The sequence below is a fragment of the Phoxinus phoxinus genome (genome assembly GCF_949152265.1).
Source record: "Phoxinus phoxinus genome assembly, chromosome: 4".
In the NCBI taxonomy this organism is placed as follows: domain Eukaryota; kingdom Metazoa; phylum Chordata; class Actinopteri; order Cypriniformes; family Leuciscidae; genus Phoxinus; species Phoxinus phoxinus.
In genome coordinates, this window is record NC_136879.1 from 40,952,417 (window position 1) to 40,978,221 (window position 25,805).

General features: G+C 39.2%; 2 protein-coding genes across 4 annotated transcripts in view; both read left to right on the plus strand.

Moving 5' to 3' along the window:
• Positions 1-25,805, plus strand: part of LOC306997088 (uncharacterized protein) — an 82,821-nt gene that overhangs the window by 45,844 nt on the left and 11,172 nt on the right. The window contains exons 1-4 of one of the 2 annotated variants that reach the window (XM_079610160.1): positions 17,758-17,929; positions 18,873-18,916; positions 19,093-19,327; positions 19,577-21,211. In XM_079610160.1, coding sequence (XP_079466286.1) covers positions 19,243-19,327; positions 19,577-20,778 — 1,287 coding nt within the window. In that variant the 5' untranslated portion in view covers positions 17,758-17,929; positions 18,873-18,916; positions 19,093-19,242 and the 3' untranslated portion in view covers positions 20,779-21,211. Of the gene's footprint in view, positions 17,930-18,872; positions 19,328-19,576; positions 21,212-25,805 lie in introns of those variants that run through there. The other variant, XM_079610159.1, reaches the window with a different exon arrangement.
• The window catches only part of LOC306997097 (uncharacterized protein), a 44,988-nt gene continuing 22,985 nt past the window's right edge, over positions 3,803-25,805 (plus strand). The window contains exon 1 of one of the 2 annotated variants that reach the window (XM_079610178.1): positions 3,803-4,013. In XM_079610178.1, the coding sequence (XP_079466304.1) occupies positions 3,929-4,013 (85 nt within the window). In that variant the 5' untranslated portion in view covers positions 3,803-3,928. Of the gene's footprint in view, positions 4,014-24,475; positions 24,649-25,805 lie in introns of those variants that run through there. The other variant, XM_079610176.1, reaches the window with a different exon arrangement.

Here is a 25,805-nt window from a genome sequence, read left to right on the forward strand (position 1 = left end):
TCACTGACAATGTGTGATTTTGTGAGTAAAAGGTTTCTACAGATCCAATAATTAAAATAAATGAGATTCAGATTGTCACATGCCTGTCCTGACTCGTGTAGCACATGTGGGTTTTTGTGTTCCTGTCTCTGTCTCGATCCCAACCCTCCTTGTTATCTCATGATTGGTTTAATTTGCCCAACCTGTTGTTCCCTCATCACCTGCCTGATTTGTCCCTTTTATAAGTTCCTTTATGTTTGCAGTCTGTGTCGGATCGTTGTCTTGTATACGTCTCCTGCTTTTCCCGTGACTCTCTGGTATGTTTGTTTTTGAAGTTGTGGTTCTGTTTTTCCCCCTTGTGGGTTTTTGTTTTACTTTGTTTTCCTTTTTTACAATAAATCTTTATTCTTTCTGCATTTGAGTCCTCACCCAGTTTTCTTAATTATAACGTAACACAGATAAAGCAAATGTATAGTGAAATATCCTTTAGTTCTGTGACGTTAGTTTTGTGGAAGTTGTTTTTGAGTTGTACATTTCTGACTTGTCATTTAGCTGTCAGTGTAAGGCAGTTCTTAGTAAAACAATAAAAACGTCCTGTGGCCTGTTGCACAAAGCCGGTTTCAGTTGCTAACAGGTAAAGTTCGAGATTAGTTTGAGCAAACTCTGGCTTTTCAGGCTCAATAAAGTGGATTGGTTTTTAGTTGCGTTCATCACCATGGTAACTTGCGCTAAACAGCTAACCTGTCCTCCGGAGCAAGTTTTATTCTGGGTTAGAGATCACTGACCAAAACTGGACCAATCAGTGCAGTGACATGAATCTGATACAATAAAGCCACTCCCCCTGTATCTCTCACTCCAAATCAAAACGGTTTATAGTGTGAAACAAACTTTAGAGATCAAATTGTCCATCTTTTGCTGCTAATTCAGGGTCGGTCCGGCCACCTTGGTCACTGTGCCCCCTCACCTCTGGTCAGCAAACCACCCTGCCTCCGAACGCGATTTCAGCCATTTTTTTTTTTTTTTTTTGGTTGATTATGACTGTACGTCATGACGTTAAGTATTTTTTTTCAGTCAGCAATTTCTAACGTTGTTTTCAGCTTGTTTACATTCAGGAAAATCATTACTTATTTGCTGTTGAATTAAGTTCTCCAGGCTTACCACTAAAATCCTGTTTGCGTCACCTGTGGCCATCCTGTGTTTCTGTTAGTTTGGATGTCCTCTCTTTCCAAAGGTCCATTTACAATCCAGCCCAGGATGGTCTTGACAGCATAAGGTCCATCTTCTCTGATGACTTGCCATGGCTCAAGAATCTTGGGTACATTTTTTCCAATTAGTAAGCCAATACCTGCATCAATCTGAGGAAGATGTACCTCCTTTCAATTTCTTAACATCCTTCTGTTGCTGTAAGTTTTCTTTTTTAACTGGAATCTCTTTTTGTGAGAACACCTGAGGGAGATCAACAATATTGTTCTCATTCAGTTCGCTTATTTCCAGTTTGGGGAAAACGTGTACTTGCAGACCTTTCCTGTCCAATGGTACAAAGCAGGATGTTTGTTTTCCTACCAGTTAGCTTTAAATTCTTCATTAGCTGTTCTGTGCAAAATGATGCAGAACTTCCTGGATCCAAGAAGGCGTAGGTCGTAACCTCATGATCACTTTTTTTTTTTTTTACTTAACTCTAACTGGTACAATGGCCACACTAAATTACCAGCCCCAGTACAACCACAAGTTTCACTGGTTACGTTACATGAATCTGTGACAGTAATGGAGCTGTCTCGGTTTTGAGACCCTGGAAGCACTGGCTTGTCTGGGAGATGAAGTATGGTTGGATGCTTTAGTGAGCACTTTTGACAAGTAAGTCTTTGCACACAAGCTTTACTCATGTGACCTGGTAATAAGCAACCATAGCACAAGATTATAGCCCTTAGATTTCAGAAAGTCAAGTTTTTCTTTCCGTGGCTTCAGAACTTTGCAAACATCCAATCCATGGTCTTTATTACAGTAAAAGCAGAGGGTTCAATGGCTTGCTTTTGTTCCATCCTTTTCCTTTGTTCTTTGTTTTTTGAGTTCTGGAATAGGTGTCACACTTGTTGCAAGCAAATGTGGTTTTCCTTTCTTTGACCTGAAAGCTACTTGATTTGTTTGGTTTGAATTTGAGATTGTCTTGTGCCCTTTTGTTATCTTGAATATTGCCAAAAGTGGAACGAGCTGGTTCATACATGGACACAAGCTGAAGTTTGGCTTCAGCTGCAGCAATAGCAGTTTGCTTTGCTTTGCTTTGAGCTCAGCTTCCTCCCTCTCAAGCTCTTGTTTCTGCTTCAAAGAATTAGCTCGCGCCAACAGCTCTGCCCTTTCAGTTTCAAAATTCAGCCTAGAAGAAGCTGTAGATGAAACACCTGAGGCCACTTGACTACTAGATTTTTTACCAAAGAGAGGCAGTTGTGAAGAAGAAATAACCATTGAGGCACTGTCAGTACATTCAACCTCTACATCACATTGCTCTGCCTCTTTGTATTGGAGTTTAACTCTTTCAATCCAGTCATTGACCTTGTCTACAAAGTACTTAACTGCTTGAGACTTTGGTTCAAACCAGTGTAACTGATCCAAATATGCCTCATCATCTGCCAAAAGTTCTCTGGTTGCATTATTAATGTCTTAAAAATGAAATAAAGGACTGTGCAAACTCACCATTTATGCATTACACAGTGTCAGCATTACCAGAGTCCTCAAGCAAAGATTATATTTCTCTCATTTGTCTTGTTAAATGTCCCAGCTTGGCTTTTATAGTTCCCATTAACTGGTTAAGGCGTTCCTCTTGTGCTTTAACAGTCATCTTCGGCACTATTTTAGTAGTCGCATTCAATTCCTCTGTTTACATAGTAATCAATGTCCGTGTTCAAAGCGCGCATTGCGTTCCTCATGAAAGCAGATGAGATCGCCCTCTTGCGATGCTGAGTGAAGGCGCAAACATGGCGGGTTCATGACGCAGTAAAGTTCAATAATATCCAATGTCCAATAATATCCCCAAAACGTCCAAAAAGACTGTGAAAGTTCACCAAAGTCCCATATTTAAATTTGTAGAGCGCGTAATCCAAATGCCATAGTAGAATCTCAGCCGCGATAGTTTGTTATTGTCCAGAAACAAATGAGTTCTTACTCGTCACAGAAGTCAAATGCAAGTTTAATCAAACACACAAAAATATACAAAATTCCTGTTGGATCCTGTATCCTATGATATTAAACCTTTATCTTGTGTTACCTGAATCGTTTGAACACAAGTTTTGCGCAAACCAGTTCAAGTTCAATCTTCCGTCACAAAAAGTGTGCGTAACCATTAAAGAAACAGAACAGATATTATACATTAAAAAAACAAAGGAAATTATACTGAAAAATATAAATACAGGAAATGTCAGAATTGCCTCTAAAAAAAGTTACAAACAAAGTTACAAACATTAACTTTCAGTTATTACCTGCTAAATCCACTCTAAGCAAACAATAATAATTTAAACATTATTGACATATAAAATTGGCTCTTCATTTACATTTATCCTCGAACTCATTCTAACAACTTAATATGTTTTAATATGTATATTTCAGGCCAGATGGAGGTGAAAGAGCAAAGACAAGAACTGAAGTTAAAGGTGATGATGCTGTAGTTTGTTTCGGCCTCTTGACACCAATAAAATGAGCTTAATGTGCCAATTTACAGAAGATCTCAGACATCACCATAATGAATGAGCTGAAAACAGGGAACTTTTGGAGACAAAGAGGCTTTTCAGCAGCAGTTAAACATGATGGCTCCGGATAAAAACACAGTGATCACAGTTCACACCTGCAGTGAAGCTCCTCCCACAACAATTCACCAATAAATACTGGGAATATTCCCATCATCCTACAAGAGAAGGACAAACTCCAGGAGTAGCAGCTGAAATCTGTGTGACTGTTAAAGATGGAGTTTATTAAAGAGGAGATTGAAGACATGAGTGATCCAGAACCATCCAGAATAAAACATGAAGATACTGAGGAACAAATAGGTTGGTGTCCATTCTTGATTCTTCATTGTTGACTGCTTTGGTAGATGTGAATTAATAACCAGTATATGGATGATAAATGATGGAGATATACGTACATCTGAATGATCATAACCTAGCAGATGTCAAACATATTTTAACTATTTTAACAAGTGAATGACAGAACAAAACGTGGAAGATCTGGTACTTGATCTCTGTTGCTTTCTGCTATTAAGTGATGGAGAAAAACTATGTCAAGTTGGAAGAATGTTTGTAACCAATGAATTAATGTAATTATTTTTCTTACTATGGTAGTCAATGGGTGGTGAGATCTGCTTGGTTACAAACATTTTTCCAAATATCTTCCTTTGTGTTCAACAGAACAAACAAAATCATACAAGTTTGGGACAACTTGAGGATGAGTAATGATGACAGGCTTTTTTTATTTTCAGGTGAACTATCTCTTTAAATCAGGATTTACTTGAACTGATTCTAACTGTATTTCTGTGTCTTTTAGACCAGGTGAGCGTGAAAGAGCAAAGACAAGAACTGAATAAAGAGGAGGAACATCGTAACTTTAAAACTCAAAGAACAAAAGCAAAAAAGCTGCACACCTGCACTCAGTGTGGAAAAAGTTTCCAAAAAAAAAAAAACCTTAACACACACATGAGAATTCACACTGGAGAGAAACCGTATACATGCACTCAGTGTGGAAAGAGTTTCACATCTTCATCCGGACTCAAGTATCATCTGCGCGTTCACTCTGGAGAAAAGCCATTTAGCTGTGATCAGTGTGGTAAAGACTTTATTTCGTCATCAAATCTAAAAAAACACCTGAAAGTTCATTGGGACGAGAAGCCTTATGTGTGTTCTCTCTGTGGAAAGAGTTTTTCAGAACTGAACAGTTTTAAACGGCACCAGAAAATACACGATGAAGTGAGAAATCATGTGTGTTGTGACTGTGGGAAGAGCTTTACTAGAGAGGATCATCTGAAACTGCACCAAAGAATTCATACTGGAGAAAAACCTTACAAGTGCTCATATTGTGACAAGAGTTTCTCTCAGTCTGCACATCTGAAATCACACGAGCGACTTCATACTGGAGAGAAACCGTACGACTGTACTCAGTGTGAGAAGAGTTTCAGCCAATCATGTAATCTAGTGAATCATATTAGAAAGCATTGTTCTGTCTCAGTGAGCAAATGTTTTATGAGATTCACATGAAGTAAATGTGTAGTTAGTTAACTAATAAACTAATGTTTCTGTGAATGCCACAAGATTTGTTTTTTATGTTGGAGAACAAGAAAATTATTGAACTATTTGATTGAACGCTTACTCAAAGAAATACCTAAATTAAAAGAGACTAGAAACAAATGTAAGAAAAAAATATTTTTCAATATATGAAGCAAATTCTTCAATTTAATTTTTTTAAAGCTTTTGTTACATAAAACCTGTCAGTTCATAAACAGATTTATTTAAAAGTACACATTTCTCTGCACCATAAATGTTGTATTTAAGCTCGGCAAAATAACAAATAAAATGATCATTTCACTGACAATGTGTGATTTTGTGAGTAAAGATTCTACACATCCAATACTTCAAATAAATAATGAGATTTATATAAAGCAAATGTAAAGTGAAAAAAACATTAGTTCTACCAGAAAGACTCGGAGAATAGATACTCGATAATTATACGCATTTATTAACAGCCCAGCAAGCCACATGCAATAAGTTCTTTGGCGTAGGCCCCGTCCGTCACTCGCAATCCGAGGGTACGGATTCAGCATTTCCCGCCTGAAGATGGCGGGGGCGCAGCCGACCCCTGGTGCGGTATTGGAAGGGACCATCCTGGTGGTGGGGAGGTTGAAGGGGAAATCCTATGGTGATAGGGAGGTTGGACGGAGGAACCCATCTCGTTGATGGAGGGGAGAAATCTTCTTGGTGGTGGTGGTGGGGTGGATGGAGGTGAGTGAAGCGTCAGCATCTGCGAACTCAGACAAGTGTAAGCACGGGTCTTTTATACTTCTAGTATTAAACGTGATTGGATAGATGAGAAGATAATGAGTGACGCAACAATTGAGTCTTCCCAGCAGAACTTACGCTTAAGCTTTCATTTTATGGAAACATTTTTAGTTGTAACTTTCTTAATTGTCATTTAGCTGTCACTTTCATTTCAATGTATACATGAAAGATTTTTTTTATATGTAATTTATTTCTAAATTCAGAAATTTATATGAAAGAATGTTATGACAAATTGTCATCCATAAACTCAGTAGGCTATAATAAATGTTCTAAAACTTTTCTATAATTCGATCCACTGCTCGGTCTGAATGAAAATTCAAATTATAAGATATACTGAGGTTCCAAATCTGAGCTTACTAAAGTTTCACAGATCTACATATGTGCATTTTAAGATATTGGAAGGCCAAACAATTGCAGGGCTGCCAACACTCACGCATTGAGTGAGTGTGCCGGCGCTGATCCACTTGTCCGTGCGATACTTCTGTCGCGCCGCACTCCACTTTATTCCTATGGGTGACGTCAAGCGTCTTTGACGCGCCCGCAAAGCATTACGGGCAGGCGGCGCTTCATTTAAAAAAATGCCGCGTGTCAAAAAGCTGGCTGACGGTACTGATCCACTTGTCCGACACGAATGTCGTGTGGTGTCGCGACGCCTCCCCACATTTGTACGTTGATGGGCGTTCCTCTAGTTTACCGCTATGGGCGTGGTTTTTAGCCAGCGGCCAATCTAGAACAAAGGACCCGCGAGAGACTTCCCCCCCGTCTCCATGTGCGTGCTTCTATTGGATAGCCGCGTCGCGTTCAACGGAATTCATTTGCATAAAGATGGGCATCGGCCAGCTTTTTGACGCGCAGCATTTTTTCAAATGAAGCGCCGCCTTCCCGGAATTCTTTGCGAGCGCGTCAAAGTCGCTTGACGTCACCCATAGGAATATAGTGGAGTGCAGCGCGACAGAAGTGTCCTTTGTTCTAGACTGGCCGCTGGCTCAAAACCACGCCCATAGCGGTAAACTAGAAGAACGCCCATCAACGTACAAATGTGGGGAGGCGTCGCGACACCACACGACATTCGTGTTGGACAAGTGGATCAGTACCGTGAGACTCAAGAAATTTACATTTTTCACACTTTTCACAGCGATACCATAGAATAACCTTTATTGGTTCCTCAAAGAACTTTTCACTGAAAGGTTCCATGAAGAACCTATTTTTCTTTAGTGCCATAACAAACCTTTTTCATTACTGCAAAGAACACATATCAAGGGTTCTTTAAAGAACCTATAACAGTTCTTCATGTCACTTTATTAGGTTCTTTTAAGAACCATTTATGAAAAGGTTCTTTATGACACCCATAGTAAACCATTTTATTTTTATGGCCTTCATACATTGTGCCAAATGTATATATTTAATTTATCAGATGAACAATTCATGAATTAGACGAACATTTCATTTCATGAATCAAGACAAACATTTCATTATATATTTAATTTCAATGAATCAGACGTTTTAATTTAAAACATAAAAACATTAGAAGCACTACTATAAACTATAAACCAGCAGAAACCAGACTCAAACCACTGTACAATAAACAGTCCACTCCAAATGAAAACAGTGCAAATGAAAGTGTTAAAGAGATAGTTGGATGGATGGAGAGAACATGGTTAATGCCTGGTTTCTGTTTCGCTTACAATTAAAGAGATAGCTCACCCAAAAATGAAAATTGTCATCATTTACTCACCCTCAAGTTGTTCCAAACCTGCACGCGATTCTTTCTTCTGTTGAACAACAGATATTTTGAAGAATGTCAGTAACCAGGTAGTTGATAGTAGCCATTGACTACAATAGAAAGAAAAAAATACTTGAAGTCAATGGCTACCATCAACTGCCTGGTTACTGACATTCTTCAAAATATTTGTTGTGTTCAACAGAAGAAAGAATCACGTGCAGGTTTGGAACAATTTGAGGGTGAGTAAATGATGACACTTTTAATTTTTGGGTGAGCTATCTCTTTAATTGTAAGCTATCCCTTTAACAGCAGAAGACAGAACTGTACTACAGGAATTATAAACTCTCTTCACACAAATAGGGACAGGTCCACTCCTTTTAAAAACAAAAGCCTCCAAAAACGCCATTGTCTCTCTCAGGTACTTTGGGTACGCAACATTGTAGATTTGATACATCGAGTAGAGCCAGGGAAACGTCAATGCCCTCATCATCTTCAACCATGTCCTCTCCATCCATCCTAATGGAAATACTGCCACTGGCTAAAGGGCTCCCATTCTCGCAGTCCTTTAGGATGATGGCTGGGGTTGGGTGTGGAGGATCCTGTGAAAACAAACACAGTATTTTATGGTGAATTTTTTTTAAATATTTTATTTTGTTTAAACAATATTATATCTAAAAAGAGCATACTTAGGGGTATATGATTTGAAAAAAATATGCATCATTAATCGTTTTATCATTGCACTCCCACCCCTGTTGAATACAGTGTAATCAGACTATAGCCAAGCTACTTGAATGTCCCAATTGAACTACCGGTAGTCTAATCCTGCTTTAACGTTAATTGGACACTAAAGTTACCATAATCTAATCTACCTCACTGAATTGAGATTGTATAATGTTACACCACGACCACATAAACAGAAAGCAATGAATGCACATCAAGAATTAATTCAATAGTTATGTGTGTTTGAATATATGTGCGCATGTTTGTAATTCTCTATAAACCAAGCCTAAACAAACTACTTGTCCTGCCTATAAATTTGATACAGAAGTTTATTTTATCACTACGGGGTAGATACGCAAATTTTCCACAATGCTTTATCTGTAGAGTGGTACAGGGATCCTCCATAGGGAGAGGCTAGTTGGCACTTCAGCACTGCGTTGTCGTCGGGTCCAGGGCTTATACGGTCAAACTTCCTGGTTCTGGTAAGAACTCGAGCTGCTGCGTTTTGAACTAGCTGTAGTTTGTTTGTTAAGCGTGCAGGGCAACCACCCAGTAGAGCATTACAGTAATCTAGCCGTGAGGTCATGAACGCATTACCTAATTGTTCCGCATTTGTCAATGAGAGCATATGACGTAATTTATATATATTTTTAAGATGGAAAAATGCAGTTTTACAGATACTAGACACGTGACTTTCAAATGAAAGATTGGTATCAAAGAGTACACCCAGGTTCCTAACCGACAACGAAGACTTAACAGAGCAGCCATTAATTGTTAGACAGAATTCTAGGTAATTACGTGTGGAAGTTTTTTGTCCAATAATTAGAATCTCTTGTTTTTTTCAGAATTTAGTAGTAGGAAATTACTAGTCATCCAATGTTTTATATCAGCGATGCATTCCGTTAATTTTGTGAATTGGTAAGTTTCGTTAGGTTTTGAAGAAATATACAGCTGAGTATCGTCGGCATAACAGTGAAAGCTAATTCCATGTTTCCTGATGGTAGCATGTACAGAGTGAACAGCAGCGGTCCTAGTACTGAGCCTTGTGGTACGCCATACTGAACTTGTGATTGATAAGACATCTTTTCATTTACTGCTACCAACTGATAACGGTCAGATAAGTATGATTTAAACCATGCTAGTGCAATTCCACTAATGCCAACATAATGTTGGAGTCTATTTAAAAGGATGTTGTGGTCAATGGTGTCAAATGCAGCACTAAGATCAAGTAACACTATAAGATTGCTGACCAAAACTGGACCAATCAGTGCAGTGACATGTATCTGATACAATAAAGCCACTCCCCCTATATATCTCAATCCAAATCAAAGCAGTTTATAGTGAAACAAACTTTAGAGACCAAATTGTCCATCTTTTGTCCACCGTACAACAACAAAAAAAGAAAAGAAAAAAAGGACTTTCAAGCTGAGGCTTACCAGTAGGGCGGCTAGCTGGGCAGTGAGTATCCTAAAACCACACCACTCACCAAATTCCAGTCCACACAAACACACAGTGCGTGTTAAGTGAGGGAAACACAGGTGCCAACGGCAAAACACTCTGTGAAGGAAACACCACCACCAAAAGGACAAAGACAGCTAGCTTCCCTATTAATTGACAAGTTATATTACATTTTGCTTTTAAATATATATAAATATAATACATATATTCATGTTTCACATGATATTTGGAAATGTTTTTGGGGCAGACCTGACCTGTTGAGAAGAGATTGTATTCATCCCTCCTGGGGTGGTGCCGCTCTTCTCTAGTAATATGGCACATAGGGCCCTATTTTAAGAATCAGTATTTTGTGGAACTGCTGAAAAAAATTCTGCAAAAACTCAATCTAGATATAACATGTTGTGTACGCAGTGCAACAGACCGTGCAGCCAACATGCAGGGCCAGTACAAAGGTTTTTCTGCCTTTCTCAGTGAGCAGGCCCCTAACCAAATTCATGTGTGGTGCTATGCACACATTCTGAACTTAGTGTTGTCGAACACAACAGGCATTGTACTACAGAGTGCATCACTGTTCGGTTTACTAAATGATGTTGCCGTCTTCCTACATGAGTTGTATAAACGGATGCAGAAGTGGCACGAGATAACTGCAGGATCCGGGAACCATCAAAGAAGACTTTGTCCAATTGGGCGAACACGATGGTGGGCAAAGGATGCTGCTCTGAGAAAGGTGTTTGGGTGTTTTGGAAAGCCTGAGAGTGCCATCTTCATTGACCTGATCTTGACATTAGCAGCGATCGTAAAAAACTGCTAGGGTTAAGGCTACAGGATTCATGGAGGGCCTCCTGAAATACGAGACCACTCTCACAGCTCATGGCCAAAAAAGGTTGTTTTAACTACGTTGTGTGGTGAAGGTTGTTACAGCGTTGTCACAATGTTGACATTAAACCACCGTTCAGGGCCATTGCTTAAGGTTGTGCCTAGGGTGTCTGGACAACCACTGGACTACATATGTACTCGTCACTCGTCACTGCGCTGGGGTTTTATGTTTTATTTATTATACTTAAAATAAATTGTTATATTCGTTGATTTATTTAATTTTTTTCACAAAATGTATGACTTTTGGAAGTGCAATTTGATTACCATTTGCAGTTTTAATAAAGTTGAATTAGCGAAACCTTCTGTCATTTTTACTCTTCAAAGTGTACACTTGCAAGTGTTGATTATGCTTAGGCTGACTGATAGCCCCGTTAAATAATAAGGATAAACAATATTTTAAAAGTATATAATTATCTAACAAATTGCTAAATGGGGGATATAGGCATATCTAGCAGCATATAAAAAAATGTCAGAACGTCGTCTCTCAGTTGCTGAATGTCGCGTAACAACGTTGCTACAGCCCTGTCGCGTCTTACAATTCTACGTTGTTACAATGTTGCGAGCACGTTGTTACGACCCCAGTATGGGTCATATTGTGTGGGTTTGGTTGTCTGTTTGTCTCTTGTGTTGTAGGTTGGAGTTGGAGTGAGTGACGTCATGATGACTGAGGGTTTACACCTGTGCTAGAGCTGATGCCGGCAGATAAAGCAGCTCCCTTCAGTCGTGACGGGGCGCTCTCCTCTCGTGCCATGTTGTCGTCGTCATCGTCTTAGTTATTGTTTTATTCCCGTTTCTGTCTAGTCTTTTACTTTTACTTTAATAAATGTTATTCCTTTTTGCATACGAATTAACGTGTCATCTCCTTCTTTGTCGCGGCTTGTGAGCCGGCCGTGACAAAATGGGGGCTCGGCCGCTCGTTTGCTAACTTGTGCAAATTCCTGTTATTTGTCGGCATGATTTGGAAGCGTTTTTGTTGCGTTCGGTTACTTTGTAATGAACTTGGCACGTTCATTAACTGAACGTAAAACCGGAAGAATGTTGTTTGGGTAACGCTATTGTGTCTAATTCGTCGTTTGGAAGGAAATGCGCGTTGAAATTATTTGTTTTGAGGACATGTTGCTGTATCATCAGTTAGCTATTCTATGCTGTTTCTAAGAGGTAAGTGACTTTGCAAATCTTATCGTGGGGAGAATTTTGTGGATGTTCCCTTGTTAGGTGTAGCTGCTTGGTCCCTTTTGGAACAAGTAGGTAATGTAATTTTTTTATTTTTGTGTGGTGACCGTGAGTAGAGCAGTTGTCTCGGGAGCATGGCCGTGGTATGAGGTAGTCGCCAGCGTGCTGGTTGCTTTTCTTGTACCAGCGGGAGTTGGTGCTTAAATACCCCTCGCCAGTAACCACACAAAGATTAGGGGTGAGTTAGTTAGTCGTTTTTTCCTATAGATAGGGAAAGGGAACCTTTTATTCCTACCACGTGAGGTTTGTAAGTCACTTTATATTAATTGTAACATATTTTAGAGGAAGTATGTCTAAACTTGTAGAAAAGTTCATTATTTCTCCCTCTGGAGCATTACTTGAGTCGTTTACAAAAGATCAGTTATTTATGATTGCGGATCATTATGGAATCGACTTTGAGGATAAGAGATTAAAAGAGAGTACAATTAGAGAAACACTTAAAGCAAAATTGATAGAACAAGCTATATTGACTGAAATGTCTGATACAGCTACTGCTCACATTAAACCAACTGTTGGCACTTTAACTTTTGAACAACAAGAAAGGTTATTGCTGTTACAGCTTGAAACGGAGCGTGAGAAAAATAGAACTAAACAGTCAGATATAGAGCTGCAGAAATACCGCTTGGAGATGTTAAGAGAAGGCAAAATAGATGATGGTTCAACTTCAGATTATGCTTTTCAGGGTACTTCTAAAGTGTTTGACACGGTGGGAAACTTGCGTTTAATGCCTAAATTTAATGAACGAGATCCGGATACATTTTTTACCTTGTTTGAACGGATTGCGGAAGCGAGAGGTTGGCCCAACAAGGAACGTACACTACTTTTACAGTGCGTGCTTACTGGCAGGGCTCAGGAAGTTTATTCTTCTCTTCCCCTCTCAGATTGTAACGATTATGACATCGTAAAAGCAGCCGTTTTGAAATCGTACGAGTTAGTACCAGAAGCGTACAGACAAAAATTTAGAACATTGTCCAGAGGTGTTAATGTTGCTCATGTTGAGTTTGCTAGAGAGCTCAGTACTGCATTTAATCGCTGGTGTATGGCATCTGACGTAACCACATTTGAGGAGTTGACTGACTTAATCGTGCTGGAACAGTTTAAGAATTCTGTACCTGCTCGTATTGCAACGTATATAAATGAGCAGAAAGCGGACACAGATGCTAAAGCTGCCGAGTTAGCTGATGATTATGTGTTAACACACAAGAGTTTTGAGTTTCGGAAAAGGGATGAATTTTTCGAAGATAAAGGGGATCGTATGTCCAGAAATTCGTCTCTTATCTGTAATTACTGCCATGGTAGAGGGCACTGGAAAAGTGAGTGCCCAGTGCTTAAAGCCAAGAGTAAAGGCGGAAAGGCTCTTCGCATCAAACCGGCGGCTCTTGTGGCACCCGTGTTAACTCCTGTTAATTCATTGTGTGAAGGATTTCCTAAGGCAGGTAACCTTTTAGAAAATGGTGATTATGCGCCTTTTATCACCTATGGACATGTGTCGATGACTGGTACGGAGATAAAAATTCCAGTAACAATATTAAGAGATACGGGAGCTTCGGAATCTTTTATATTGGAGGATGTGTTGCCATTTTCATTTTTTAGTGATACTGGTACTAGTGTTCTTGTTAGAGGAATTGGGTTGGATGTGGTGTCTGTTCCTTTACACAGAGTAACGTTGTCATCTGAGCTTGTGAGTGGTGAAGTGGTGATTGGAGTGCGTCCATCATTGCCCGTGGATGGGGTGGATATAATCATGGGGAATAATTTGGCAGGGGGTAGGGTGTGGCCTGATACCTTTTCACCTCCTGTGGTTTTATCTGTTCCCCTTTCAGGTCCTGACGAGAGTCACGAGAACTACCCGGAAGTGTTTACGGCATGTGCGGTAACTCGTTCCATGACCTCTGCTCAGCCCAGGGTGACCTCTGATTCTGCTGTAGTCAAACCTTTCTCTTTGCCTGATGACTTTTCTGTTTCTCCTTCTGAGTTGCTCCAGGAGCAGCAACTTGATTCTTCTCTCCAGCAATTATTTGAGAGTGTGATGTCTTCTGATGAAATTAGAAATGTTGCTCATGGTTATTTTTTGCAGGATGGAATGTTGGTGAGGAAATGGATTCCTCATGGTAGTGATTTTGCTGGGGATCCTATCATGCAGGTGGTCGTTCCAGAGAAGTATCGCTCACTGGTATTGCAGATTTCCCATGATAAACTTGCAGGTCATTTAGGGGTAAAAAAGACCTATCACAGAATCCTTCGTAAATTTTTTTGGCCAAAATTGAAGAAGGATGTGTCACAGTATATCAAGACCTGTCATACTTGTCAACTAACAGGCAAACCAAATCAGAAGATCAAACCTGCCCCATTGTTTCCTATTCCTGCTGTCAGTCCGCCATTTGAGCACCTGATTGTTGATTGTGTAGGCCCGCTGCCTAGGTCAAAGTCAGGTAGCATTTATTTACTCACTGTGATGTGTTCCTCTACTCGGTACCCTGCAGCATATCCTCTCCGTACGATCACTGCCAGATCAGTGGTGAAAGCCTTGACTCAGTTCATTTCCATTTTTGGCATTCCGAAGATTGTGCAAAGTGATCAAGGTTCTAATTTCACTTCTCATTTATTTTCTCAGGTCTTGAAACTGCTGCACATTAAGCACAATAAAGCTAGTGCTTATCATGCTCAAAGCCAGGGGGCTTTGGAGCGTTTCCATCAGACGCTGAAGTCTTTACTGCGTTCTTATTGTACTGAGATGGGAGGTGATTGGGAACAAGGATTGCCGTGGTTGATGTTATCAGCACGTGAGGTATGTCAGGAAAGTACTGGGTTTAGTCCCAATGATTTGGTGTTTGGGCACACAATTCGGGGACCACTGGCTGTACTCCGAGACCAGTGGGTTGAAAGTACACCACCAAAAAACTTGATAAGTTATGTGAATGACTTTAGGCGTAGATTATATGAAGCAGGTAAGATGGCAAAAGAACAATTGCATTCTTCGCAAAAGCGTATGAAGACCATTTTCGATCGACGAACTGAGGAACGTAAGTTCATGCCTGGTGATCAGGTGTTGGCTCTGTTACCTGTGGAGGGCTCACCATTTCAAGCTCGGTTTACAGGTCCGTATGTGGTAGAAAAACAAGTTACTGACTTAAATTATCTGATTGCCACTCCAGAGAGAAGAAAGTCCACCCAGTTGTGTCATGTTAATTTGTTGAAGCCATATTATTGCCGTTCTCACAAGATGCCAGAGGATGAGGTAAAATCTGCATTACTAGTTGAGAGAGTCTCGCTTATTCCTATGGGGGAGGGAATAGATGAGGGAGTTTCTTTTCCAGAGGATACAGTTCTGTTGGGTCGTCTAAAAAATTCAGAGACTCTTAAAAATTTGAATAAAATGTTGGCCCATTTGCCTGATGATAAATGTGGTGATTTGATTGATATTGTTAATCATCATGTTTCCTTATTTGGTGATGTACCTTCGCGTACACATTGGTTGGAGCACGATATTGATGTCGGGGATTCGGTGCCCATTCGCCAGAATTTTTATCGGGTGTCCCCAAATAAACTCCTGCATCTTAAAGCTGAAGTCCGGTATATGCTGGATCATGATATTGCACGACCTTCATTTTCCAGTTGGGCATCTCCCTGTTTGCTTGTAAATAAATCAGACGGTACTTATCGGTTTTGCACCGACTATCGTAAAATAAATAGAGTAACAAAACCAGACTCATTTCCACTGCCTCGTATTGAGGATTGTGTTGATCGGGTTGGGTCAGCGAAATTTGTAAGCAAGTTCGATCTGCTTAAAGGCTATTGGCAAGTCCCGTTGACCAAAAGAGCTCAAGAGATTTCCACTTTTATTACATCGGAGGGGTTATTCTCTTATAACGTTATGAGTTTTGGCCTCAGAAATGCGCCTGCAACCTTTCAGCGGCTTATGAATAGGGTTGTTTCTGGGTTGGAGGGAGTGGCCGTCTATTTAGACGATGTAGTAGTTTTTAGTGATTCATGGGAGCAGCACTTGAAGCATATTGCAGACCTGTTCTCTCGTTTTGTAGATGCTGGTCTGACCGTCAATCTGGCTAAATGCGAGTTTGCCAAAGCCACTGTGACTTACTTGGGTAAGATAGTTGGACAAGGTTGTGTGCGACCAGTTCGGGCCAAGGTGGAGGCCATTGATCGATTTCCTTCTCCTACTACTAAGAAGGAGTTAATGCGTTTTTTGGGGCTAGTAGGTTACTACCGGGGATTTTGCAGGAATTTTTCTACCGTGGTAGCCCCACTAACTGATTTGTTGAAAGCAAAAGCAGCTTTTGTTTGGACATCTGTCTGTCAGGACGCTTTTGAGGCAGCTAAATCACTGCTTACTTCCACTCCTGTGTTGGCAGCGCCTCGTTTTGATCGTGCTTTTCAGTTGTGCGTAGATGCTAGCAATGTGGGTGCTGGAGCAGTGTTGTTACAGGCTGATGAGGAAGGAGTTTACCGTCCAGTTAGCTACTTCTCAAAGAAGTTTAATTCGTATCAGTTGAATTATGCTGTGGTTGAAAAGGAGGCATTAGCTTTGATTTGGGCTTTGCATCACTTTGAAGTGTATGTGGGATCTGTGTCAGACCCATTGGTTGTGTATACGGACCACAACCCGCTCATCTATTTACACTCTTTGCGGTGCCCAAACCAACGATTGACTCGTTGGTGTCTTTTCTTGCAATCATACGCACTTGACATCCGGCATATCAAGGGGACAGACAATGTGGTTGCTGACGCATTGTCTAGAGCTCCTTATTCCTTTTAACTGATTGACTAACTGTTTTGTTTTGCTCTACTTGTCTTTCTTAAATTGCTTCCACAGGGCCCGTGGTTGCTGAGGATATTGGAGAGTATTACAGAGCGGTGGGTCTTTCCAGTATGGGGAGTTATCCGGTGACGGGTTTCATAAATGTCCACCCTTTTTCTATGGGGGGGGGGTGTTACGACCCCAGTATGGGTCATATTGTGTGGGTTTGGTTGTCTGTTTGTCTCTTGTGTTGTAGGTTGGAGTTGGAGTGAGTGACGTCATGATGACTGAGGGTTTACACCTGTGCTAGAGCTGATGCCGGCAGATAAAGCAGCTCCCTTCAGTCGTGACGGGGCGCTCTCCTCTCGTGCCATGTTGTCGTCGTCATCGTCTTAGTTATTGTTTTATTCCCGTTTCTGTCTAGTCTTTTACTTTTACTTTAATAAATGTTATTCCTTTTTGCATACGAATTAACGTGTCATCTCCTTCTTTGTCGCGGCTTGTGAGCCGGCCGTGACAACGTAGACAGCGACGTTGCCATAGCAAAAATGCAACGTGCCAGAGACGTTGCCACAACGTAAATATGTTTGCTGGGTATGGACACACAAGATTAAATAAGTCTTTGGTAATAATGTAGAAGCATGCTGATGGTAATTGTGAATTATGTGATAGTCCAGAGTCTGAGCTTGTTATACTACAGTGTCCTAAATATCAGGAAGAAAGACTAAGATTAAGTTCACAATTGCAAAGGAACCAGTTAAGATTAAATTTAGAAGACATCTTACAAAGAAGCTCAGGTGAAATATGTTTTAAATATTAATATTAACTTCCTGAGGAATACAGGACTAATGAAAAGAATTTAGGTGCTGTTGTTTTTTTTTCCAATAATTGGACAGATTAGACTCCATTATCACACCCCAGTCCAGCAGGTGGCGGTAATGCGCCATTCAAGTTAGTTGCCAACCGCCATAAAATTGAAAGAAGAAGAAGGAGAAGAAGTTCCTCATTGTGAAGTTTTGTTTTTTCCTGGTGAACATCTCTGAGCGTTTCTTCCCGTTGTTTTGTCTTCCCGTCGATTACTCTTGGACTGTTTATTCTCTTCGTGATTGTTTGCTGCTGTCCTGAACTGCTTTCTATTGTGGACTGATTTATGTAAGTTTGCTGCCTGACTTTATGCCAGTTTTCAGATTACGAGTTGCTTTGTCTCTATGTTGTGTTTGCTGGTTATTGACCCTGATTGTATGACAAGATTACAATAAAGCTGCAAATGAATCCTCCCTTTGCCGAAGCCTCGTTACAATTATGTGAAGTTTTGAGTTTATATTATGGAAGTGCCATACAACCGGAATAAGGTTATGTATGTTTTTCTGCCAACAGTTTGATGTATTTTTGGACTTAAATTAACGCTCATTAAAAAAAAAAAAAAAAAAACTCCACATATAATTTTGGTGGATTGAGTCTGTGGAAATATAATGTAAATGGGTTTAGCTTTTATTTTGATGTTAATGTATGTTTATAGCCATATCTGTGACCTGTGTATTAGATTGCAGTTACTGTTAGATGATAATTAATGTGTATTTTCTCATGCATCTTCAGCTGAAAGACAGTGAATCTGAAGGTGTGTGTGTTTATTGTCTGTCCTCTGTCAATAAACTGCAGATGTGGTTCATTTGTGTTGCTGCGTGAAATCTGCTATATATTTACAAGACATTTTTTGACTAATTTCACTGGTGTGTAATTTTGATTTGTATGATAGTTTAAAGACAAAACATTAACCTATTATCTGAATAACCAGATTATCTTGTTTAATTCTATAGTTACCTTCTACACAAAACATATTTTCAACGATACAATTTTTGCTGAAAAATAAGCCAAATCTAGGAATATAAATGCACTTATATCATAATCTTGTACAGCATTTGTCGTTCACATTTTGACTATTAATAAGAGGATGACAAAACTAACCTTTGGTACATAAAAAATATAATATTTGATCAGCAGATCTCACTTGTTTTCTGTTATTAAATCAGGGTTCACTTAAAAATTCACATTTATCCTTGAACTCATTCTAAAAACATGTTTTAATATGTTTCAGACCCGATGGAAGTGAAAGAGCAAAGACAAGAACTGAAGTTAAAGGTGATGATGCTGTAGTTTGTTTCGACCTCTTGACACCAATAAAATGAGCTTAATGTGCCAATTTACAGAAGATCTCAGACATCTCCATAATGAATGAGCTGAAAACAGGGAACTTTTGGAGACAAAGAGGTTTTTCAGCAGCAGTTAAACATTATGACTGTACTTTTTAAATGCAGATTGGATAAAAACACAGTGATCACAGTTCACACCTGCAGTGAAGCCCCTCCCACAACAATTCACCAATACATACTGGGAATATTCCCATCATCCTACAAGAGAAGGACAAACTCCAGGAGTAGCAGCTGAAATCTGTGTGACTGTTAAAGATGGAGTTTATTAAAGAGGAGATTGAAGACATGAGGGATCCAGAACCATCCAGAATAAAACATGAAGATACTGAGGAACAAATAGGTTGGTGTCCATTCTTGATTCTTCAATGTTGACTGCTTTGGTAGATGTGAATTAATAACCAGTATATGGATGATAAATGAGAGTAATACATCCAAATGATCATAACCTTGTATATAGGAGTTGTCAAACATATTTTTACTATATTAACAAGTGAATGACAGAAAAGTGAAATATCTGATCTCTGTTGTTTTCTGCTATTAAATCAGGGTTCACTTGAACGGATTCTAACTGTATTTCTGTGTATTTTAGACCAGGTGAGAGTGAAAGAGCAAAGACAAGAACTGAATGAAGAGGAGGAACATCGTAACTTTACAATTCAAAGAACAAAAGCCAAAAAGCTGCACACCTGCACTCAGTGTGGAAAGAGTTTCTCACAGAAAGCACACCTTAACAAACACATGAGAATTCACACTGGAGAGAAACCGTATACATGCACTCAGTGTGGAAAGAGTTTTACTCATGAATCAAGTCTCAGTATTCATCTGCGCGTTCACTCTGGAGAAAAGCCATTTAACTGTGATCAGTGTGGTAAAGATTTTATTTCATCATCAAGTCTAAAACAACACCTGAAAGTTCATTCAGACGAGAAGCCTTATGTGTGTTCTCTCTGTGGAAAGAGTTTTTCAAGGCTGGATCATTTTAAACTGCACCAGAAAACACACAATGAAGTGAGAGATTATATGTGCTTTGACTGTGGGAAGAGCTTTACTAGAGATGACAATCTGAAACTTCATCAACGAATTCATACTGGAGAAAAACCTTACAAGTGCTCATATTGTGACAAGAGTTTCACTCAGTCTGGAAACCTGAAAGTGCATCAGCGACTTCATACTGGAGAGAAACCGTACCAGTGTACTCAGTGTGGGAAGAGTTTTACTGATTCTGGATCTCTAAAATCACACGAGCGAGTTCATACTGGAGAAAAGCCGTACCAGTGTACTCAGTGTGGAAAAAGTTTTACTGATTCTGGATCTCTGAAAACACATGAGCGAGTTCACACTGGAGAAAAACCGTATACATGCACTCAGTGTGGAAAGAGTTTTTCTCAAGCATCACATCTCAGTGTTCATCTGCGCATTCACTCTGGAGAAAAACCATTTAACTGTGATCAGTGTGGTAAAGGTTTTATTTCATCATCAAGTCTAAAAGATCACCTGAAAGTGCATTCAGACGAGAAGCCTTATGTGTGTTCTCTCTGTGGAAAGAGTTTATCAAGGCTGAACAGTTTTAAACTGCACCAGAAAACACATAATGAAGTGAGAAATTATATGTGCTTTGACTGTGGGAAGAGCTATACTACATCTGCTCATCTGAAACAGCACCAAAGAATTCATACTGGAGAAAAACCTTACAAGTGCTCATATTGTGACAAGAGTTTCGCTTGGTCTGGATCTCTGAAATCACACGAGCGAGTTCATACTGGAGAGAAGCCGTATCAATGTACTCAGTGAGGGAAGAGTTTCACCAAATCATGTAATCTAGTGAATCATAATAGAAAGCATTGTTCTGTGTCACAGTGAGCAAATGTTTTGTTAGATTCACATTAAGTAAATGTGTAGATAATTAACTAATGAACTAGTGTTGCTGTAAATTGCCACAAGATTTGTGTTTTACATGTTCGAGAACAAGAAAGAAAATAATTCAACGTATTCATAACTCAAAGAAATACCAAAATTAAAAGAGACTGGAAACAAATGTAGAAAAACAACAACAATCAGTTATTTGTTAATATATGAAACAATTCCCTGAATTTGATTTAAAAAAAAAAAAAAAATTTTTTGTTGTAGTTACATAAAGCCTGTTATTACATAAACAGATGTATACACAATAAGGACGTACACCTGTACAATAACTACAATAACAACAAATAAAATTACAATTTCACTGACGTGTGATTTTGTGAGTAAAAGGTTTCTACAGATCAAGTCAAGTCATCTTCATTTATATAGCGCTTTTAACAATGTAGATTGTTTCAAAGCTGCTTTACAGAGATAAACGTATAATTTAAGGTAACAGATTGTTTTGGCTTTATATCGGTTCTTGAATAATGTTATTTTGCAGCTAAAGTTAGTTTTGATTGATTAACTTCCGTCGAAAGGATAATTTGTTATTAAATTAGGGGCCGCTAAGACGACACCGTTCTCTCTACACAGACTTTAACGCGAACCTTTGAGAAACGCTGATGGCGCTCAGATGCGCATCAAGAATTAATTCAATAGTTATGTGTGTTTGAATATATGTGCGCATGTTTGTAATTCTCTATAAACCAAGCCTAAACAAACTACTTGTCCTGCCTATAAATTTGATACAGAAGTTTATTTTATCACTACGGGGTAGATACGCAAATTTTCCACAATGCTTTATCTGTAGAGTGGTACAGGGATCCTCCATAGGGAGAGGCTAGTTGGCACTTCAGCACTGCGTTGTCGTCGGGTCCAGGGCTTATATGGTCATACTTCCTGGTTCTGGTAAGAACTCGAGCTGCTGCGTTTTGAACTAGCTGTAGTTTGTTTGTTAAGCGTGCAGGGCAACCACCCAGTAGAGCATTACAATAATGTAGCCTTGAGGTCATGAACGCATGAACTAATTGTTCCGCATTTGTCAATGAGAGCATATGGCGTAATTTTGATATATTTTTAAGATGGAAAAATGCGGTTTTACAGATACTAGACACGTGACTTTCAAATGAAAGATTGGTATCAAAGAGCACACCCAGGTTCCTAACCGACGACGTAGACTTAACAGAGCAGCCATCAAGTGTTAGACAGTATTCTAGGTTATTACGTGTGGAAGTTTTTTGTCCAATAATTAGAATCTCTGTTTTTTCAGAATTTAGTAGTAGGAAATTACTAGTCATCCAATGTTTTATATCAGCGATGCATTCCGTTAATTTTGTGAATTGGTAAGTTTCGTTAGGTTTTGAAGAAATATACAGCTGAGTATCGTCGGCATAACAGTGAAAGCTAATTCCGTGTTTTCTAATGATATCTCCTAATGGTAGCATGTACAGAGTGAACAGCAGCGGTCCTAGTACTGAGCCTTGTGGTACGCCATACTGAACTTGTGATTGATAAGACATCTCTTCATTTACTGCTACCAACTGATAACGGTCAGATAAGTATGATTTAAACCATGCTAGTGCAATTCCACTAATGCCAACATAATGTTCAAGTCTATTTAAAAGGATGTTGTGGTCAATGGTGTCAAATGCAGCACTAAGATCAAGTAACACTAATAGATCGCTGACCAAAACTGGACCAATCAGTGCAGTGACATGTATCTGATACAATAAAGCCACTCCCCCTGTATATCTCGGCTAGCTGGGCAGTGAGTATCCTAAAACCACACCACTCACCAAATTCCACTCCACACAAACACACACACTCGCTAAGTGAGGGAAACACAGGTGCCAACGGCAAAACACTCTGTGCAGGATTATATTACATTTTGCTTTTAAATATATATAAATATAATACATGTATTCATGTGTCACATGACATTTGGAAATGTTTTTGGGGCAGACCTGACCTCTTGAGAAGAGATTGTATTCATCCCTCCTGGGATGGTGCCGCTCTTCTCTAGTAATATGGCACATAGGGCTGTATTTTAACAATCAGTATTTTGTGGAACTGCTGAAAAAAATTCTGCAAAAACTCAATCTAGATATAACATGTTGTGTACGCAGTGCAACGGACGGTGCAGGTTTTTTTGCCTTTCTCAGTCAGCAGACCCCTAACCAAATTAATGTGTGGTGCTATGCACACATTCTGAACTTAGTGTTGTCGAACACAACAGGCATTGTACTACAGAGTGCATCACTCTTCGGTTTACTAAATTATGTTGCCGTCTTCCTACATGAGTTGTATAAACGGATGCAGAAGTGGCACGAGATAACTGCAGGATCCGGGAACCGTCAAAGAAGACTTTGTCCAATTGGGCGAACACGATGGTGGGCAAAGGATGCTGCTCTGAGAAAGGTGTTTGGGTGTTTTGGAAAGCCTGAGAGTGCCATCTTCATTGACCTGATCTTGACATTAGCAGCGATCGTAGAGGACAAAAAACTGCTAGGGTTAAGGCTACAGGATTCATGGAGGGCCTCCTGAAATACGAGACCACTCTCACAGCTCATGGCCAAAAAAGGTTGTTTTAACTACGGTGTGTGGTGAAGGTTGTTACAGCGTTGTCACAATGTTGACATTAAACCACCGTTCAGGGCCATTGCTTAAGGTTGTGCCTAGGGTGTCTGGACAACCACTGGACTACATATGTACTCGTCACTCGTCACTGCCCTGGGGTTTTATGTTTTATTTATTATACTTAAAATAAATTGTTATATTCGTTTATTTCTTTTTTTTTCTTTTTTTTCACAAAATGTATGACTTTTGGAAGTGCAATTTGATTACCATTTGCAGTTTTAATAAAGTTGAATTAATGAAACCTTCTGTCATTTTTACTCTTCAAAGTGTACACTTGCAAGTGTTGATTATACTTAGGCTGACTGATAGCCCCGTTAAATAATAAGGATAAACAATATTTTAAAAGTATACAATTATCTAACAAATTGCTAAATGGGGGATATAGGCATATCAAGCAGCATATAAAAAAAATGTCAGAACGTCGTCTCTCAGTTGCTGTCGCGTAACAACGTTGCTACAGCCCTGTCGCGTCTTACAATTCTACGTTGTTACAATGTTGCGAGCACGTAGACAGCGGCGTTGCCATAAATGCAACGTGCCAGAGACGTTGCCACAACGTAAATGTATTTGCTGCGTATGGACACACAAGATTAAATAAGACTTTGGTAATAATGTAGAAGCATGCTGATGGTAATTGTGAATTATATGATACTCCAGAGTCTGTAGAGCATGTTATACTACAGTGTCCTAAATATCAGGACGAAAGACTAAGATTAAGTTCACAATTGCAAAGGAACCAGTTAAGAATAAATTTAGAAGACATCCTACAAAGAAGCTCAGGTGAAATATGTTTTAAATATATATTTATTTTCCTGAGGAATACAGGACTAATGAAAAGAATTTAGGTGCTGTTTTTTTTTTCCAATAATTGGACAGATTAGACTCCAGTATCACACCCCAGTCCAGCAGGTGGCAGTAATGCGCCATTCAAGTTAGTTGCCAACCGCCATCAAAAACTGAAAGAAGAAGAAGTTCCTCATTGTGAAGTTTTGTTTTTCCCTGGTGAACATCTCTGAGCGTTTCTTCCCGTTGTTTTGTCTTCCCGTGGATTACTCTTGGACTGTTTATTCTCTTCGTGATTGTTTGCTGCTGTCCTGAACTGCTTTCTATTGTGGACTGATTTATGTAAGTTTGCTGTCTGACTTTATGCCTGTTTTCAGATTACGAGTAGTGATGGGCAGATCGAGGCTTCGTGAAGCAATGAAGCAGTTGAACCAAATGGTTCATATTGTTTCGAGGCTTCGAATCAATCCGACACCCGTCTCCACGGTGACACCTAGTGGTCACTTGCAGGTGTTGATCCTGAAACAACCTTGACGAGCCATTAAAAAAAATTTGGTGTTTTTTTATTATTGTATTTTTCTAATATGTGAAGCTTGTAACCTAGGCTCCTCACTGTGCATAATGTTATTTTGGTCCTGCAAAATGAATATTAATAAAATAAATCAAGCCACAATGTCTCACTTTTTTAGATATTTTTATTAAAAAATATTAATTTCTCTGCTGTGGAAGGACTTAGCCTACTTCTTTTTTTACAGATAATTTCTCCAGCCTTTGAAAAAATCCTCACAAGAGACACTTGTTGCTGGTATGCAAAGACATTTTTTAGCCAGGACATACAAATGAGGAAAGATTACTGCTCTCTCTTTCCAGTAAGTTAGTGGATCATGAGTTCTGGGCAAATACGCATCGTTGATGTATTTTTTCACTTCCACTGTGGCATCAGCTCCTCAAATGGTGCATCATGGATGATGTATTGTTGCAGTAGGCAAGCTGCCGATCACAATACACACATCTCACTTTATTTGGGGTTTCTAAATGGAAATGCTCCCACACCACAGATGTACGGCATCTCTTCTGGGGAGCCTCCATTTTATCTATCTATCCAAATCTATCTAGATATGTATCTCTAATCTATCTATGTATTTAGATATATAATATGTATCTACAATCTATCTATGTAATTAGATATATAATATGTATCTACAATCTATCTATGTAATTAGATATATGTATCTACAATCTATCTATGTATTTAGATATATAATATGTATCTATAATCTATCTAGCCTATGTATTTATATATGTAGCCTATCTTTAATCTATCTATATATGTATCTATCTATCTATTAATCTAGCTGTCTATATTTATATCTATGTATCTATTAATGTGTCACTATATGTATACTCTGTGCCTCTAGCCTATCAGTCAATGAGTTGAGTAAATTTAAATGTAAGCCTAAATATAACTAAACAAATCGCACTATAAATGTCACTATATC